Raw genomic sequence first — 19,071 nt, 5'->3', positions numbered from 1 at the left:
CACAGAGCAGCACCAGCTTGCCCTCGTGAGCCAGCTCTGCAGATCCATCACACCAGAGGCAAGGGCAAGAGTGTGGGCAAGGTGTGACGCATGGGAGAGGTGTGAAGCAGTGGTGTGGGCAGGGTCTGAGACTGGGACTGGGCACCCCTGGGCCTCTTCCCTGCCCTGTGCACTGGCTGCTGCACATTCCTGGCACTGGAGAGTGCCAGCTGGTGGCAGGGAGGCTGGGGAAGCTCTTGCAAATGCTATTTGCCTCCTGGGAGCCGGTGTACAGTGGGACACTATGCTTTCCTTGCTGCTCTGTGTAAGCACAGGTCTCACCTTACTGCTACAGAGACAAGGGTAAATTTGGCCATGCAAGACCTCCTTTGGGACGGCCAAGTCATGTCCTTGGTTTTGAGCAGACAGGATGCTGTCAGCTGAGTTCTTTGACAGGGTGTTTTGAGCAAGGGCTTCTCCAGTGGGTCTTTCCATCTGAGATGGGTGTTTCTTCAAGGTGGAATGCCTGTTGGGTTTAACAGAGTTCTTCTGTCTCATCGTGTGGCAGCTCAGCTTCCACCAGCTGCGTGACTGGGGAGGTGTATTAAACTCTCTTTACTGTAGGTTTCCTCATAAAAATAAATACTTTAATAGAATGAACAGCAGCAGGGTCATCTCAAGCTGGGTGCCACCAGAGAGGGACCTCAAAGAAAGAAATCTCAGTAACTAAACCATGCAACAGCACATGGCATCCATGCTTTCTTCTCTGCAAACCACAATTAGGAGTCTTGTTGAACACACCCAAGCCTGCTGCGTGCCTTCCCCACAGTGCCAGCTGCATCAGGAGTTGGGTGGGGAAGGGAGTTGTGAGTGGGGTGAGACCTGCCATCCGCTGTCTGCAGGGATTTTACAATGGTGTGGTAGTGCTGGGAACACTGCTGGGAGCAGGGTGATTCTTTAAATCCTCATGTTTCCACTCCTCTGCCCTGGAGGTCTTTGTGTGAGTCTTAACCACAGAACAGAAGACTTTGAAGGAAGTCTTGAACAGAAGGCCACTGCCTTCCCTGGGTACAGCCAACAGCCCAATGCATTGTGATGGTGTGCACACCTGCCAGAGCTTGCAGGGCTGACTCGTACAGAGCAAGTGCTCCTTCCCAGCCTGCAATGCCAGAGCTTGTGGGGCTGACTCATACAGAGTGAGTGCTCCTTCCCAGCCTGCAGTGCCAGAGCCTGTGGGACCATACAGAGCCAATGGTCCTTCCCAGCCTCCAATGCCAGAGCCTGTGGGACCATACAGAGCAAATGGTCCTTTCCAGCCTGCAGTGCTAGAGCTTGTGAGGCCAACCTGTACAGAGCCAATGCCCCTTCACAGCCAGCAGTGCCAGCCAGAGCTTGTGGGGTTGACCCATTCAGAGTGCTCCATCACAGCCTGCCACAGTGGAGCCACTTGCTGAACACCATCCATGGCTGTCAGCTGCCATGGGATATCTCAATGAGCCCCATGGATTCTAAGCCTTTCCTAGAAAGAATGTGTAAATCATGCAGCGAATGATAACCTTTGGCATTCGATAGGTTGCCCGTTAACTCAGTTAACAGCAAACGCTACACCAGTAGCATGAGGTCTTGAGAGAGGAAGCGGTGACGAGTCGTTCTTGGGAGAAAAAAGTGAGGATTTGTACAAGGTAAATCTTTGTGTGGGGCTCTGAAACAGCATCTGGTTGGGGTTGAGGACACTTGATTTCTTTGGAAAAAATGGAGTTGGTTGCAATCCATACACCAGATGACTTTTGCTGGTGAATAAACACCATCCTGTTTCCAAACAGCTGGATTTAACCTTGTGTCACTGCAACGGACAGACCAGCTGAACGGACAAAGCAGCTGCAGTGCTGTAAAACAGCACCTCCGGCGTTCCCGACGGCACGTTTAGGTTCAGAGATTGTTAACTCTCCTCCGGGGTGTTTGTAGCTCTGCCTGCCTCTGCGCCGTTAACGGAAGGGAGGGTCACTGCGATTCTGCATGAACACAGCAGCAGTAGCATGAGCATAGGAAGGAGGCCGTTGGGGGCGGCCCGGCTGCTCCGCTGGCACCGGTGGGCTGAGGACGATGCGGGGTCCGGGTCCGAGAAGGAACCCAGAGCAGTCCCCGTGTCAGGCCGGTGCTGCAGAGATGACTCCTGAGGAACCTCAAGCCAGCGTGGGCCGAGTGCTACGCCGCGGAGGCGGCTCAGCAGGAGGACGAAGGGTCTCCGCCCGGCCGCCCCCCCCCTTCACCGCCCCTCGCCAAGATGTCACCTCCTCCAACGTGGCGACGCGCTGCCCGTCCCAAAGATGGCGGCACGCCGAGGGGGCGGGGCGGTCCCGCCTCCGGCGGCAGGCGCGCGAGTGCCCGGCGGCAGCGCGCGGCGCGGCGGGATGGTGGCGTGGGGTCTGCGCGCGTTGCGCGGGGCCCTTCGGGCCGCTGCCGGGCGCCGGTTCAGCACGCGGCCGGCGCGCGCCCTCGCCATGGACTATCAGGTAACGGCGGCGCACGGAGCGGGACCTTGCACCGAGCACTGCGGCGGGGAAGAGGGGGGGGGGCGGGGCGGGGGGGGCCGGGCCGCGGCGGCGGGGCACCTGGAGGCTGTACCCAGCTGGGCTGCGCGCTGGAGCCCGGGGCTCCTCAGCACCGGTGATCCCCAGAACCTCGGTGTCGGGTCACGGGGCCGGGATGGCGCGGATGCTCCGGTACCATGCGGGGCGGCCCCTCTCCCACAGCCCCGGCCCGTGCCAGTCGCTGTCTCCATATCGCCTTTCTTTCCGGTGGCCGACCGACATGCCGCAAACCTCTGTTCCCCGGTGGCTGCCCCGGGGTGACCATGGCCTGCAGCAGGAACCGATCCGACAACTGTGGCGCATCCTGGGCAGATGTGGGGTGTCCCGGCCCACGTGGCTTCCAGGCGTCGTGGGGACGACAGCAGACCCCGTGCACATAGACCCTGGGAGACGGGAGCTGTCCAGCCCCTGGCCTGTGCTCACCGGAGCTGGTAGTCCCACTGGTGCCCACGCTGCTGTCTGCTGGGATGGGGTCTGTCTGCTGAGGTTGGGTGTCCCCACGCTTGGGGATATGGCACTGTCCCGTTCCAGGTCCCCAGTGCTGCACACGGCAATGCTACTGTGAAGCCTGCAGCCTGAGCTCAGCGGCACTGTGCCCTCTGGCAGCGGCAGTGGCAGCACAGCCAGGCTGTCCCGTGTGCTCCATGCACGTGCGGCTCTGTCGCTTCGTTTGTGCTCCTGATTAAATCCCAGCGGGGTGGGGGTGCGGGCACCGGAGCACCGCCTGTTTGCACAGCCTTGTCCTGCTGGGGCAGGGCTGCCCCATGCCCGCCCCATGAGGCCAAGAGCCAGTGAGGGAGGCTGGGCTGTTCCTGTGGATAAGTAGTCTGTCCCTGTGGTGTCTCTGAGATAGGCTCTGGTGCTGCCAGCACATCCCTGCCGGGCCATGGCAGAGATGCTGCAGGCATGGGTGGAGGCAGGCACTGCCGAGGGAACCAAGTTTGCTTTGGTGGGTCAGAATACATTGGGCATGAGGCCGACTAGCCACCAGGGTCCTGTCAGCAGGCACAGCTCTGAGGCCATGGTAGTGGGCACCATGCTAACCACTCCTGGGGGTCTTTCCAGGATGCCATCCGGACCCTCAACACTCTTCAGACCAATGCCAGCTACCTGGAGCAGGTGAAGCGGGAGCGCGGTGACCCCCAGGCACAGCTGGAAGCCATGCGGGAATTTTTGGAGAGGAGTGGGCTGAAGGTGAGGGGAGGATGTCCCCATCCCCATTCCTCCCCCATCTAGTAGCAGTGCTGCTGCGCTCGGCACTGGCTGCCACAGGGGTCTCATGGGGTGGTTGACCTCTGGCAGGTCGAGGACCTGGATCGACTGAACATCATCCACGTCACGGGGACGAAGGGCAAGGTGAGGCAGGCAGGTGGCGCCACGAGGGTTTTGGGGGGCTGCTGGCGTCTCAGGCAGGTGGTGCTAGGAGGATTTGGGGGGTATTTAATGCTGCCATCTCCCCAGGGCTCAGCATGTGCCTTCACCGAGTGCATCCTCCGCAGCTATGGGCTGAAGACAGGCTTTTACAGGTGGGCAGGGGGAGCCAGGAGGGTTTGGGGGGACCGGTGGCACTGTGCCTGACATGCCCCATGGCTCTGCCCACCCCCCAGCTCCCCTCACCTGGTGCAGGTGCGTGAACGGATCCGCATCAATGGGCAGCCCATCAGCCAGGAGCTCTTCAACAAATACTTTTGGCTTGTCTACAACCGCCTAGAGGAGACCAAGGTGGGGCCAGTGGGGATTGTGGGACCCCTCCCAGGGCCATGTGTGCCACTGCTGGTTGTGGACACGCTCATGCCATCCCCTTACGCTTGCTCTGCCCGTCAGGATCCAGCACGTGCCAGCATGCCAGCATACTTCCGCTTCCTCACCATCATGGCCTTCCATGTCTTCCTGCAGGAGAAGGTAGGTGGTGGTGGTGACCTCCAGTTTGTGATGGGTTTTCAAGTTGGGGGGACCTCAGAAAGGGTGGGGAACATGTGGTCCAGCCCTCTTTTAGAGCTGAATGTGCATAGGTCAGTCTGTCATGGCTGTAACCTCTGCCAAGTGGACGGTTTCCATCCATGGGATGCATGTTCAGTCACGTGTTTGGAGGGGTGGTGGCAGGGACCTGGCCCCACCCACATCCCTGAAGCCATGGAGACACATGGCTGGTGGCCCTGTGATGGGATCTGGTGTCCCCATGTCCCCAGGTGGACCTGGCAGTGGTGGAAGTTGGCATTGGTGGTGCCTACGACTGCACTAACATCATCAGGTAGGAGCTGGTGGCGCCAAACCTGTCCCCTGGGGCAACCAGGGCCTGGTGTCCTTGCAGCAGGGGGACAGCAGGGACACTGCCATGCTGTCCCTAGAGCACCAGTGGTGTGTGGAGTCTCCTCCCTGGGCATCGATCACACCAGCATTCTGGGGGACACCATGGAGAAGATCGCCTGGCAGAAGGGGGGCATTTTTAAGGTAGGGAAAGCTGGTCCTTGCCCTGGCTTTTGTGTTTTCAGGGTGTGCTCCCTGTGGTCCTGAGCACCCCTGTCCTTTGCAGCCCGGGGTGCCAGCATTCACTGTGGCACAGCCAGAGCGGCCATTGGAGGTGCTGAGGGACCGAGCGCAGGAGCTGAAGGTGAGTTGGGTGGCAGAGGGTTGCTTGTGGGTTACTCTGTGGCAGGGGGCTCAGCTGCCTCTTCCTGCAGTGTCCTCTCTACCTCTGCCCGGAGCTGGATGCCTTCGAGGGAGACCACCAGCCATTGGAGCTGGGGCTGGCAGGTGCCCACCAGCGCTCCAACGCTGCCCTGGCCTTGCAGCTGGCGCGGACGTGGCTGCAGCGCCGCGGCTGCCAGGGTAAGGCAGGGGGACAGGGATGGGGATGGTGGATCCCACTGTGGTCTCAGCAGAGTGCCTGTCCACACCCAGGTCTCGCGGAGCTGATGGAGGTGGCACCAGGCACTGAGCTGGTGGGGAGACCAGTGCCACTGGCACCCACTTTTCAGCCCTCTGATGCCATGATCCAAGGTGCAGTATAGCTGTGCCGGAACCACCCCTCTGCCATGTCACAGGGCTTTAGTGGGGATCACACAGGGTCCCTGGCCAGTGCTGCTTGTGCTGGAGGGCACAGCCTGGCTGCTTGCCTTGTGAGGGTTTCTGATGCTGGAGGGAGGGTTCCAGCCATGCCCTGTACCCCATTCAGGCCTACGGGAAACAGTGTGGCTGGGCCGGACTCAGGTCCTGCCCCATGGCCCCGTGACGTGGTACCTGGACGGAGCCCACACCACCAGCAGCATCCAGGCCTGCGTCCGCTGGTTCCGCCAAGCTGCCCTCAACCAGGACAAGCCCCATAAGTAAGCAAGGACACAAGGGGGCACATGGTGGGGGAGCACGGTGGTAGTGGTGGTGCTGGGAGGCTTCATGGGGCATGGGTCACCTGCCCTTTCTCCCCACAGTGGCTCCGAGGTGCGTGTGCTGCTCTTCAACGCCACGGGGGACCGGGACACGGCGGCACTGCTCAAGCTGCTGCTGGTGAGGTTTTGGGGAGTACGTTGGGTGTCACTGCTCGGATGCCTGGGTTCTCTGCCTGAGACCTCTTTTGCTGTGGGTGTGAGGAGTCATGAGGTGGAGCTGGTGGCTTGTGCTGTCTGTCCACACTGCTGTCCCTAGTTCTATCCCACCTCAGGGTCCCCTCTCCAGGGGTCTTGCAGCCACAGGTGAGAGGAGGGACTCGAATCATCCCCTCCCTGAACCCTTGTAACCCCACTGATGTGGGACTGGTCACAGTGGAAATCCCATGGGTGGGTTCTGAGGGCTCCCACAGCACCAACCCTCACTCTCCCCACAGCCCTGCCACTTTGACTATGCTGTCTTCTGCCCTAACTTCACAGAAGTGTCAGTGGCCAACAATGCAGGTGAGTGCTGGAGAGCTGGGATCGTCCCTAACCCCTCCCTCTCTCCTCTGATCCCTGAGCCCCATCTCTATCCTTCTCAGACCAGCAAAACTTCAATGTGACGCTGGAGAATGCCCTGACCCGCTGCCTGGAGAACCAGCGGACATGGACCCGGCTGCTGGAGGAGAAGGGAGGGTCAGACCCCTGGCTCTTGACCCCCCTGCAGGCAGGGGGGTTGCTGCAACCAGCGTCTGCTCGAGGGACCCTGCTCCTGGTCCCCCCAGCCCCACGACCCCTCAATTCCCCAGCCCTCGTCTTCCCCTGCCTGGCCCAGGCACTGCGGTGGGTTGCCCAAGGCCGGGACCCCCATCTGGCAGCACCCCCTGCCACGGGGGCTCACCCCCACCCTGCTGCCAGCAGCGGAGCTGTGCTGCTGCGGGAGGCAGCCGCTGTTCATGTCCTGGTCACTGGCAGCCTGCACTTGGTGGGGGGGGTCCTCCGGCTGCTTGACCCTGCACTCTCTCAATAACTGGGGGTGGATGACTCCTTTTGCACCTCTTTTTACTTGAAAAGTTTTTGTCCCCGATGATGTTTGGAGGTGGCCACGGGGGACATACAGGACCCCCCCAACCCCATTCCAGCTTGGCCTTTTTCACCCTAGTGCCTTTTGCCTCTGCCCCCCATGGGAACACTGGCCTTGTGGGGAATGATCCCAGCCCCCAGCCCCCAGCCCACCTTGGTGGGACTGACTGGGTAGCTCCTGCGCTCTGGGGTGCTACCCCAGGCTGTGCCAGGGTCCTGGTGCCCAGCGGGGGTGGGTGTTTTTGCGGGGGTGGTAGGTGGGAGCCTCAAGCCACAGTGAGGCTCAGCATCAGGACACAACTAATTTAACATAGGAGAGATTTTTATTATTATTAATAAGAGTTTGTAACTTGGATAGGGAATTGGGGTGGGGGGTGGGGTCTGCCCATTGCCCCGCAGTGGGGGCAGCAGCCCTGCACCTCCCACCCCCCCAATAAACTTCTTGCTGCTCCCAGTGGTGCTCGCTGCCTTCCTGGAGGGATGCAGGAGAGTTACAGAGGTCATCCCCAGTACTGGGACATGTTCTGGAGGCACCTACGTTTGTGCCCCCTCCTCCCCATTTGATGGGGAGCCTTGAGGGGGGCTTTAGCAATAGCTGCTCTCTCCACCTTCCTGGTGCACCCAGCAGCAAGGTTCCCCAGTGGGGTTGCAGGGTGCCTCCACCCCTGGTATGGGCTGCCCTTGGAGGGCCAAAGCATTCACTGAATGAGTAACGGAGGCCCCCTCCGGGCTTGGCCTGAGATTTGGGGCAAAAAACCAGCTTAATTGGGTCAGTCTGGGTCCCCAAGTCCAGTAGTTGGGGGCTGGGTGGGCTCGGGGGGGCCGGGGTGGTCAGGCCATGCTGCTGGTGGAGCAGGGGGTGCTCTGGGTGCTGCCGATGCTGTGGTTGGTGCTGCTGCTCTCGGAGGCCGGTGCCGTGCTGGAAACCGGCTGCAGTTTGGAGATGGGACCTGGCTCATGACACGGTGCCAGGGGGAGAAACACCAAAGGGAAACCAGACTCAGGGTGGCCAGTGATGGCCACGGCTCATCCCCACAGGACCTTCCAGCCCCCCCCCCCCAAAACCCTCCCAGATTGCTCCCCAGCCAGCTCCTGAGCCCCCAGGTTGGAGACAGGTGTGGGGCACCATGGTGGCTCCAGAAAGCAGGTGGCAGGACAGTAAGGGGACCTTGGAAAGCTGTGGCCACTCCAAGAGGGGTTATTTCCCTGTGGCATTGCCAGGAGGGCTGTAAGGATGACAGCAACACAGCAGCCTGGGCTCTTGCTCACCTGGGGACCTTGGCCAGGGGATTTTGAACCACGGGAGGATATTGGCAGCCCAACAAGGGACACGCATGTAGCCCACTCCATCCCACCATGGAGGACCCCAGCAGCAGTGGATACTCACGGGTGTGGGAGTAGATGTACCAGAGCCCAGCAGTGAGGAGTGCCCCAATGAGGAAGGCGCCAAAGGTGATGCCCAGAACAGCAGCCAGCCCCAGCCCACGGCCTGCAGCAGGATGAGGCCATCAGCACCACTATGTTGGAGAGGTCCCCTTCCCACCCCCATTCCTGTCCTGGCCCACTCCCCTGCTGCAAACTTACTGTTGAGTGGCCGCCAGCTGTCCTTCACCGTCACCTCCAGGACCTTCTCAAAGATGGTGTTGTTCTGTGGAGGTGGATGCTGGGTGAGAGGGGGAAGACCTGCACCCCAGGAGCGGGCCAGGGCTGGGAGCACCCAGGCTGGCTGGGGACCAGAGACACTGCCCCTAGCCAGGCTTTACCACCTGGCAGTGGTACAAACCCACCAGGCTGCCACTGCCTATGGTGGCGACCAGCACAGTGGTGGCATCACAGGGCTGGAGGCTACTCATACAGACCTGCAAACCAGCTTTGCACTTGAGGGTGGCAGAGAAGGGGACGCGCCCATCCTCGGGGACAGCGTAGGTGAAGCAGAAGCGCCAGATCTTCCTGCCATGGCTGCTGGGGGGACCCTCCAGCACAGCCACCCCTGCACTGCGAGCCTCCCCGCCCTGCACCAGCAGCACTGGCTCCCGCCCTGGCACTGCCAGCCAGCACTCCTTCAGCTGCAGGTCAGCCGGGTGGTCCTCCCACCGCATAGATGCCTGCCACAGCATGGAGGAACAGACGCTGTCAGGGTCACCAACCCAGGACGACTGGAGTCCCCCAGCCCAGGCACCAAGCCAGCAGCAGTACCTGCACAAAGGCCTCCTTATTGACCTCCAGCTCTGTCTGTGGCCTCTCGAAGTTGTCCGTGGGGAAGAGGCGCAGGAAGAGCTCCCGTGGGATCTTGCACTTGAAGGCCACCTGCCGGCAGGAACAGTGCTGAGACCACCACCCAGTGCTCAGCACCCAGCCCACAGTGGCATTGGCACCCTTTTGCCACCCCTGGGCCCGCTGGGAAACCCAGCTCTTACCCGCACGCTCTGGGGTACTGCCCCCTGGGCCAAGTTGAGGATGAGCTGCAAGAAGGTGAGGAAGGTTGAGTCATTTTGATAGTCCCTACTGTCAGGGTCTATTGTTCCCACTGGGATGGGATGGGATGGGATGGGATGGGATGGGATGGGATGGGATGGGAAGAGGATCCCACCCAATTCCCATCTTGCCAGTACCCAAGTTCAGCATCAGGGCTCAGCCTTCGGCTGCATCAGGGCTCAGCCTTCGGCTGCATCAGGACATTTCCAGCCATGCAAAAGCAAGGCAGTCTCAGTTGGGCATCACTGAAGCCCCCTTGGGGCATCAGTGGGGCTGTGGTCACAGTGCCCTGGTCATCTCCCACCTCACCTCGTTGTTGGCATGGCCCCTGTCCTCCAGCGAGGTGCCACAGTGGCTGAGGGGGGTTCTCAGCATGAAATGAGTAGCATTCTTCTCTGCCTGGCAGCTGATGTCCCGCAGCGTGATGTTCACCAGGTCCTTGATGGGCTGGGAGAAAAGCACTCAGTTCTCAGCCACTGGCTAGGGACAACCCCATGCCATCCACCCTGAGCAACTGCAGCAAGATGTGGCCCCCACCCTGGGTGATGCTGGCAGGTGTCCTGACTACCCTCACCTGCAGGTGGGACCTGTCAATGACAATTTCCATGGTTTCATCTGTGCACTTCCAGGGCTGGAGCATGAGCAGCAGCATGCTGGGCATTGAGTTGACAGTGGGGGCTGGGGGGGTTGGTATCATAGGCACGGTCTTGACTGTCTCTGTGGTATGGGAAGAAGGGAAAGGGGCTGAGTGGGAGTGGTGGGATTCCCCACAACCCTCCCATCCTGCCCTGCCCTGGGTTCCTCACCATGGTCCAGGATCTCCAGGCTGATGCGGGTGCTAGCAGGGATGGTGGAGTAGGAGGCAATGGCACTGCAGTTCATCTCCAAGGCTTTGGCAACAAGGCCCTGCTCTGTGTCAGGCAGGAGTGCCCCAGGGAGCAGCTGCGAGGACATGTGTGTGATCTTGTACTTCCCAGAGACCTACAGGGAAGGGGCACAGTGCTGTAAAGGGGGATGGAGACAACTGGAGATGCTCAAGGCAGGGACAGCTTCTAGGTTAGTCCACCTTAGGACGGCTTGCAGCGAGGAGGCTGCCACCAGCCCATGCCCAGTGTCCACAGATGCCCTGCTCCCTGTGACACTGGGGAGCATCTCTGGGGCATCTGGGAGCCCCCTTGGAGAGGGGAGACACACACATGCCCTGCTCAGCCCTACCAAGAACTGGATGTGGCAGTTGTTGACAGAGAGGGACCAGGTGAGGTTGGCCTGGCTCTGCAGGATGAGGATCTGGTTGCTCACAGCTCTCTCAGGACAGCTCAGGGACAGGTTCACCTCTGTGATGATGGAGCTGCAAAACCATGAGATTCCTCCCTCAGCATCAGCATCAGCATCCCACACCAGGTGGTCATGTACCCACCTTGAGATGGAGCGGCTCTGCGTATGAGGAATCCCAACCCCTTACTGAGCATCTCCAAGCATGTCCCACCACCTATCCCACCAGTATTGTACAGTACCTGGGCATGGGCTGCATCCGGATGATGTGGGCAGCCCTGGTGCTCTGGGCATCCCCAAGTGAGCAGCCCTTCATCCCATAGAAGAAGACCTCGGCCTCAAGATGCAGTGTGGCGTCGAAGTGCTCCTGGGGAATGCAATCCAGGGGACTGCTGGTATCTGCAGAGGTGGGAGGGTCATCAGTCTGGGTTCAGTGGGTGGGGAGATGCTGGGGACCAGGGGCATCCATCCCCATAGCATCTCTCCCAGGACCATGCTGCACCCTGGTGGGTTGTCACCCTCTGGGAACAGGGAGAACAGTTACCCACTCCAGCCTACCAGTACCAGGCCCTGGCCCCACAAACCTTCTCCCAGACGGAGCTGGATCCGGCGGGGGTCCCGCAGCTTGCTGTAGGATGTGATGCCCCTGTAGGTGTCTTGAGCCCAGGCCAGCAGCTGCCCCTCATTGGCAGCCACAGGCAGCTCAGGGCCCAATGCTGCAGTCATCCCCTGGTCAAGGTGGGCATCCTGTGGAGCAAGCAGCAGCCTGAGCCAGGGCTGGGGATGAGATGCATCCCTTCCTGGCATGGACTGGTGTGGGAAAAGTGTAGAAAGCCTTTCCCTGGTATGGAGGGTGTTGGTGCAAAGCAAAGCCAGGAGGGTAATCCTGGAGCCCCAGCTCCATTGTGGCTGGAGGTGACCCCAGATGAATGGAAGGTTTTGGGGCCACGAGCTGGGAGCAGTGTGGGCGGCCAGCGGCACGCGGGGAGCTCAGCCCACTTTATTATTAGCCACAAACAAAGCAGGAGGTTTATTTTGCTAACAAACGCCCGGCCCCAGCTCAGCTCACTGGAGCCAAACCCCATCCCTGACCTTCCTCCTGCCGGCCAGAGGAAACGGGAGCTTTTTCCAGACCTGTGCGTCATTCCCTGCCCAGCCAGCCCCATGTCAGTGCCAGCAGCAGGAGCCAGGAATGTCCCCTCCTCCCCAGGGCACCACCAGCATCATCTCCAGTCTTCTCTAGGGATCCCTCTGCAAATGTTTCTGGGGATGGTCCCAGCCCTGCTACTCCCCGGGGTTGTTGTTGGCGTGGGGCTGTGGCACTCACAGTGTGGATGATCAGATTCGGGCACAGGGAGGTGACAGTGGCTGAGCATCGGGCACACAGCAGGATGAGCACCGGTGACTGGGTGCAGCCACCAGCTCGTGGCGTGACAAACACCTTCAGCGGGAAAACAGAAGCCTGGGGGGAGAAGGGGAGAGTGTCACCTACATGATCACTGAACCCCAACTGCTGTCACATAGATGGCTGCCCCACGGCTACCCCACCTGCTCTAGAACTGGAGGCAGCAGGGAGAGCCCTTGGGCTGGCCCCCAGCATGAGCCATGCAGGAAGCAGCCATGGTTGGGTTTAGGGGCAGGCTGAAGGGCAAACAACCCCTGGCTCCTCCAAGCAAGGGACCAGGACATCCCCACCTCAGCAACAATGGTATCCCGACTCTGGGGTCCAGGCCACTGCCATACTGGGGTCTAGGTACCCACTGCTTGGGGACCAAGGCATCCTTGTGTCTGAAACTTGGTAAACTCTGCACTGGATACCAGAGTGTCATCCCACTGCAGACTGGCATGTACCCACGCCACACTGTAGCATTCCCACACTGGACCAGGGAATCCCCACTCTGGGCACTGGGACATCCACCCATGGGTTTCCCAGCCCTATCCCAGCACCACGCAGCTGCTCTGGGCTTGGGACTGGCCATACCACTGTGCAAGAATGCCAGGGGTACAGTGGTGGCACACACCACTCCCTGTGGCCAGCACTGCCTGGTGGCCTCCAGCCAGAAATCTGGACGGGGAAGCCGAAATGCCACGCTCTAAGTTTGGCAACTGCTGCCTGAATCACTGCTCGCAAAGTGCTGAGGCAGGCAGTGGGCAGGGAGAATCAGCTGGGGACCAGGCAGATGGAGGCATCCACAAGTAGGGAGCATGAGGCTGGTGGGCCGGGGCTGTGGGCATCCCTGCCTGGCCGTGGCCCCATGGCGAGTGTGGGTGGCTAGGGTGCCTGGGTGGCCCTGGCAGTCGGGGAGGAGCTGGCGGCTGGTTTTCCTGCCTCGTGTTTTGTGAGGCTCCATTGTTCAGCTGTGTGAGCGGCAGGAGCCTCCACGCTGCCCCGCCGACGCCTTTCAGGTTATTTTTTTCCTTTTTTTGCATCGTGGGGATCTGCTTATAGAAAACAGCTTCCAGTAATTCTTCTATAAGTGGAGCTGTGTCCCTGCCTGGCTCCCCCTGAGCGCCGCAGAGCTCAGTGCCTCAGCTGTGACGTCAGTGTGTGTCCCCCGCTGCCGCTGGTGACAACCTCGGGGCACCCCCAGTCCTGGTGCTTATTCATGCACCAAGGTGCCAGAACCAGGTCACACTGGTCTGGGGCACAGGGGCCCTTGCCAAACGCACCCTCCCCAGTGGCTCCTGGCCCAGGTCCTGCCTCCCTCTGAAAAGCAGAACTGGAAGAGCTGGGAGGTAGCAGAGGGGGAGTGTGGCGCCGGGTGGCCCAGGGCTGGGCCAAAATCGGGTGCTGGGTTTGCTGAGGCCCAGCTGGTGTGAGCGGAGCTGGACCATGCTGCAGAGCAGCTGTGCATGTGCTGGTGCAAACCCACCCACAGTGCCAAACAGTACTAGCATCAGCTGGGGATGAAGCCCCAGCCTCATCTTCACCCAAAAGCTGCCTGGAGCACCCACAAAGTGGTTATCACCCCTTGGTAGGCTGTGCCAACATTGATGGTCAGGTCTTGACTTGCTTGGCTGCCTTCAAGTGATGTGCCTTCCTCCATCCCTCCCTCAGTCCCTCTCCTGTCCCTCCATCCCTCCTTCCATTTCTCCCTCCCCAGGGGAGGGAGTGCCCGTGGCTCTGCACTGCTCCTCAGCTAGGACCAGGCCACCTCTCCAGGGAAACAGCAATTCCTGGGACACCCAGCACAGGGACAGCCCCAGCAGCATGGGCTCTTAGAAAAGTTGCCTCTAAAGACTAAAGCCCTGTTAGGGCCGGAGTCACCCATGGCTGTGCTGGGATGGGAAGACAACCGTGGTAGAGGTCAACCTGAAACAGTTGCAATAGCCCAGCTGGGACAGTGCCAGAGTGACAGTGATGGCATGGTAAGTGCTGAGGTTACAGTGCTGAGGTGACATCCAACTTGCTCACCTTGGACCACTCAATGCTGAGGATGTGGACTTCATGGCCGATGCCCAGGGAGCTGCTGCTGACACAGCCCCGTGGCACCGTGCTGGTGGCATAGGACAGGGTGATGGGCGGCTCCGCAGTCACTGGCTGCAGGTCACAACCCTCAGCTCTCCTGGGGTCTGGGCGGAAAACAAAGAGGCCATCAGCTCCCGTAGCACGGACGTGCGGGGACACAACACACTGGCGGGGGCCGCATCGTAACACCAGCCCCGGTCCTGCCCCCACATCCCCGGCGTCACCACGGCCCCGCCGCCGGCACAGCGCCCGCGGGACCGTCTGCTACGTGTTTGCTCGGGGCTCGTCTGCCGCTGCCATCCCCCGCCGCGATCACGTTAATGACCCTCGGATCCGGCCTGGAAAAATCCACTGTCCTGGCTCGGCACCGCCGCCTGCCAAAACTCGCGCCTGGCTGCCCCGAAAGCTGGGGCGGTGGCGGAAGCCCCCCCGCATCGCTCATGCCGCAGGAAAGCGGGAAGCACAGGTATGGAAATGGCTGTAAAGCTCATCCTCCGCAGGCGCCGAGGCGTGAGCTTTGCCCCATCCCAAACCCCCCGCGCGGCACGCGAGCAAGCCAAGGGAAATCCTGAGTGCAAACAGCCGTTTGAAGGCCTGCATCTGTAAATCCCTGTTTGCCTCGGCCGTTTCCCCTGCCCTAGGCAGCTCTGCTATGGTCAAGCTGTGCTCAAACCAAACCCTGTGCTGAGAGGTGTCCTGGGGACCTGCCTGCACCCACTGGTGCCTCCTTGCAGGGAGCTGCGCAGGATGGAGCCCCACGACCATGGATGGGGGCTTCCCACGGGGAAATAGTGCCTGGGGCCCTGTGATTGCTTTGGAGGTGGCAACCGAGCCCCATCCCTTCCCATTCCATCCCTTCCCATCCCTGACGACTCCAGCCACTGTGCTGGCAGGTGAGTGGACCCTACCAGGACCACCCAGCCAACCCTGCAGGGACCAGGACTAGAGGAGATGATTCTCTGGGTCGTGGAGGCTTGGGATGTGGCAGCTGGCAAAGGACCACTTGCACCATGTCAAGCCTATCACAGCATCCCTGATCTATGTCTTACTGCTGAGGTGGCGTGGCTGTGACAGCAGGGTCATAGTGCAGACCCCCCGAGTGAGGCTGCCATAGGCCCACCTATTGTCTGACGCTTCCTCCCCTCAGTGCAGCAGCCGCATGGCCGGCAGCATCGGGAGGAAGATAAACAGCTGCTTATCTGGACGCCACAGACTGCGTCCCTCTTCCCCTCCACTCATGCCCCGACAGCAGCGGGCACAGCCACGTGGCCCCAGCATTGCCGGGCAGAGGATGGGCAGCTCGTCACACCTCCGGCAGCATCCCGTGGGGAGGTCAGGCAGGGTCAGGGGGCTGTGGCTGGGCTGACCCCTGGCGCAGGGCAGGGATGCCAGTGGAGGGGATGAAGGGCAGCAGTGCCAGGCAGGCACCGTCTGTCCCTGGGGAAGGCAGCAGCAGGCTCCAGTATTATGTCAGGATCAGATAAGGGGGCTCAGCTGGGCCGCCGGGGCGATCAGATAAGGGCACTGTTATTTTTGTACTCCAGGAAAGGGAAAAAAAAATAAAAAAGAAGAAAGAAAGAAAATCTACTTTATATTTTTCCAGACGCCTGCCCTGTGCCTTGTTCTGGCGTGGCAGAGACAAGGGAGCAGGGACAGTCCCACTGTGGCTCCCCTCTACGTCTTAGGTTTCTGGGAGCAGATCAAAGGTCCTGGACAGAGAGTGACGCCCAGGGGTGCCAGGCTTGGGGATGCAGGGCTGGAGTGGCTCCGGCAGTGCAGAATGCCCCATGGGATGGGCAGAGCCGCTCCAGCATCCCAGCATCCGGCTGGGCCGCCTTAGCACTTATGTAACAAGCTGGTCGGTCTCAGCCTGCAATGGACCTCGTGCTGCAAACTTCAGGCGGGGTTGTCACCCTCGGAGCCACCAATGGCATGGAGGTGGCATCAGGGGGCTATGGCCATGCTTTGGAACTGATGCAGATCATGTCATTCCTGCCCCTCTAAGTCAGCCAGGCACAGAGCAGGGACAGGACAGTATGACCCAACATCATGCTTGCCCTGTGGGAAGCAGCATCAGGAGCTGCTGCTGAAGTGGGGGCACGAAGCCCCCTGCTATGTCTGTGAGGCTCCCTGGCACTGCACCTGCCATGGATACACCCAGCCCCTGGCACTGTGCCCACTGTAGGCACCCCCAGGTCCATGGGTCCTGCAAGGGAGAGGCAGCAGCTGGATAAGACATGGTATGTGTGCCGCAGGTAGGTAGGACAGGGATGGTATAGCACAGCTACTCAGGACAAGGACATACAGGACAGCTATGAAGGACAGGGACCATACAGTACAGTTACTCAGGATGGGGACCACATGGCACCACTGCATAGTTTTGGATGCTATGGCACAGATGAATAAGATATGGTCCATATGGCAGTTACACAGGACAAGGACCATACAGGCACAGTCACATCCAACAGGGACTGTATAGCTCACTTACATAGGACAGGGACTGTATGGCACAGCTACATAGGCTAGGGACCAAATGGCACAGTTAGGACAAGAACTGCATTACATAGCTACGTAGGACAGTCACGGTATGCAATAGCTATGTAGGATGGGGACTATATAGTACAGGTAAACAGGACAGGGACCACGTACAACAGCTACTCAGGATGAGGACCATATGACATAGTTACATAGGACTCAGCCCATATAGCACAGCCATGTTAGTGCAGGGGCTGCCTGGCACAGCCATGTAGGATGGGGACTGTACAGGACAATTATGAAGCACACAGACTGTATGGTACAGCTACAGGACAGAGATGACATCCCACAGCTGTGTAGGATGGGGACCAGATGGCACCACTAGGTGGTATAGAGACAATACATCACATATAAGGAGGATAGGGTCTCTCTGGCACAACTACATAGGAGGTAGATCATATGGCACAGCTATAGGATGGGGACTACCACACAGTTACATAGGACACAGACCTTATTGCACACATATATATAGGATGGAGACCACACAGCAAAGCCACAGGATGGGGACTGTATGGCACAGCTACAGGGGACATGGCCCATATGGCATAGCTGTAAGACAAGGACTGTATGGCACAGCTAAGGAGGTCATGGACCTTGTGGCACAGCTGTAAGATGGGGACTGTATGGCACAGCTACCCAGCACACAGACCTTACTGTACATCTGTGTAGGATGGGGACTGGGTGGAACAGCTACAGGGGACATAACCCGTATGGCACAGCCTCACCAGACAGGGACCACCTAGCACAGCTACCAGGCACTGACCAGGGGCAACAGTAGGCAGCAAGTGGATGCCAAGCCTGGCACTAGGGACATCCCAGCAGCACCCACCAGCACTGGCCTCTACAGTAGCCAGGAGAGACTGACCCAATCAGGACATACAGTGCTGCTGGCCCTGGCCTGCAGCTGCTTTCCAGTTTCCTTTCCCTGCTGGTGGGTTGCATCCCAAGGTCCCCCAGCTCCATTCAGCACGGGTGTCCCCGGGCATGTCCCCCTTGAAATTCCCTCTGTGGCTTCACAGGGACCTCCGGATAGCTTTAATACTTCCCAGCCTGACTGCTCGGCGACAGACGAGTCCCCATCTCTGTCCCCAAGGCCCATGAGGAGTTTTACAGGGTTTTCCTCATTCCATGCTCTTGGTTCCTGGTTCACCCCACACACCCCATAGTGCCGGAGGGACACAGAAGCCCCTCTGCCACCCAGGGTGCCATAGCCTCGACCAGGGCACATCAACTGGTGCCTTAGATGCCCCTGGAGCCCCAGTGACGCAGCCCGGACTTGGGGGTCCTGGCGAGCAGCAGGGCTGTGCTCTTCCTTCCTTCCCATCCCAAAACCTTCTCTACGGGGGGTGAGACCTCCCGCGTCGGCACAGCCGGGACCTCTTCGTCTGCGGACCCGCCACTCCTCCAGGGACCTGAACCGGCGTGACAGAGTCACTGGAGGCTGCTGCCGCCGCTGCCGAGCCGAGGATCCCGTCCAAGCGTGCCCTCCCGAGGTGCCCCGGAGACTCAAACACCCCCCTCGTCCAAGACACTCCGGAACGCAGTCACGGGTGGGTACTGCCGCCGCTGCCGCCGCGGGGTCCCGTCCCGGTGCCCCACGGCGGTGCGTCGTGTTCCGCGTCCCCGGTGCCCCCTCAGCCCCACTCACCCGGGCGGCCGAGCAGAGCCAGCAGCAGCGGCAGAAGCGGGGCGGCGCGGGGGCCCATGTCAGGCTGCGGCCGCTCCTCGGGAGCCAGCGCCGAGTGCCGGGCGGCGGCGGCAGGAAACCGACTCCCTTCGGAGGAGGGTCCGCGGGCGGCGCGGCCCCGGGCCGGGAGGAAATGCCGCTGGCGGCGCTGGGGCCGGGCCGGCGGCGGCGGGGGCGGGGGGGGGAGGGAGTGCCTGCAACGGGGGCGGGGAGGGAAGGGGGGAAGTAGGGGATCCCCCCGGGATGCGTCCTGCCTCAGTTTCCCCGCTGCGCGGTGACGGGCAGCGCCTCTGGAGGGTGCGCTAGGAGCGCCTCCAGCTAGGAGGCACACGGGGTGAGTGTCACCAGTTGTCACCACCGGGCTGGCACTGAGGAGCGAAGAGTGGGACACAGAAGCTGGAGTGGCTTGTGCCCCTCAGAATGTGCCCATGCACACTGCTGTAGCACAGCCCAGCCTGAACGGCGGGGAGGGGGCTGCCCTGGGTAATGGGGACAGGGGCTGCCCATGGCAACAGGAAGAAGGGCTGCCCCATGACACCCTGACATTCAGCCCATATTGTCCCTAGCCAGCACCCCAGCAAAATTACCATGTCCTAGGCCAGTGACTGCCCCATG

The 19,071-nt window shown here is 60.6% G+C and overlaps 2 protein-coding genes across 2 annotated transcripts; one reads left to right on the top strand and one right to left on the bottom strand.

The window, feature by feature from the left end:
• The first annotated feature begins 2,306 nt into the window (after positions 1-2,306).
• FPGS (folylpolyglutamate synthase) lies at positions 2,307-6,965 on the top strand. The gene is made up of 15 exons (XM_054393235.1): positions 2,307-2,492; positions 3,636-3,764; positions 3,873-3,926; positions 4,032-4,096; positions 4,178-4,292; positions 4,395-4,472; positions 4,760-4,821; positions 4,919-5,021; positions 5,104-5,181; positions 5,252-5,399; positions 5,472-5,570; positions 5,746-5,896; positions 5,999-6,074; positions 6,391-6,457; positions 6,538-6,965. Exons 1-15 carry the CDS (start codon positions 2,307-2,309, stop codon positions 6,963-6,965), a joined length of 1,839 nt encoding a protein of 612 aa, XP_054249210.1.
• A 378-nt stretch (positions 6,966-7,343) lies between these two features.
• ENG (endoglin) lies at positions 7,344-18,490 on the bottom strand. The gene is made up of 15 exons (XM_054393374.1): positions 18,418-18,490; positions 14,181-14,338; positions 12,093-12,227; positions 11,350-11,512; positions 11,008-11,164; positions 10,709-10,841; positions 10,300-10,474; positions 10,068-10,210; positions 9,803-9,940; positions 9,436-9,480; positions 9,215-9,325; positions 8,878-9,123; positions 8,603-8,666; positions 8,406-8,507; positions 7,344-7,968 (listed from the first exon to the last, which is right to left on the bottom strand). Exons 1-15 carry the CDS (start codon positions 18,473-18,475, stop codon positions 7,850-7,852), a joined length of 1,947 nt encoding a protein of 648 aa, XP_054249349.1. The 5' UTR covers positions 18,476-18,490; the 3' UTR covers positions 7,344-7,849.
• Between the last annotated feature and the right edge of the window lie 581 nt (positions 18,491-19,071).

Source organism: Indicator indicator, chromosome 28, assembly GCF_027791375.1.
Source record: "Indicator indicator isolate 239-I01 chromosome 28, UM_Iind_1.1, whole genome shotgun sequence".
Taxonomy (NCBI): domain Eukaryota; kingdom Metazoa; phylum Chordata; class Aves; order Piciformes; family Indicatoridae; genus Indicator; species Indicator indicator.
This window is presented reverse-complemented; position numbering and strand designations above follow the sequence as displayed.

Coding starts and splice junctions, on each gene's coding strand:
- FPGS (XM_054393235.1), top strand. CDS start 2,307: ATGGCGGCACGCCGAGGGGGCGGGGCGGTCCCGCCTCCGGCGGCAGGC. Junction 3,927..4,031: donor TCACGGGGACGAAGGGCAAG/GTGAGGCAGGCA, acceptor CCATCTCCCCAG/GGCTCAGCATGTGCCTTCAC. Junction 5,897..5,998: donor AACCAGGACAAGCCCCATAA/GTAAGCAAGGAC, acceptor TTCTCCCCACAG/TGGCTCCGAGGTGCGTGTGC.
- ENG (XM_054393374.1), bottom strand. CDS start 18,475: ATGGGCCCCCGCGCCGCCCCGCTTCTGCCGCTGCTGCTGGCTCTGCTC. Junction 10,842..11,007: donor CGGATGCAGCCCATGCCCAG/GTACTGTACAAT, acceptor ATGGTTTTGCAG/CTCCATCATCACAGAGGTGA. Junction 8,667..8,877: donor AGTGCAAAGCTGGTTTGCAG/GTCTGTATGAGT, acceptor CCACCTCCACAG/AACAACACCATCTTTGAGAA.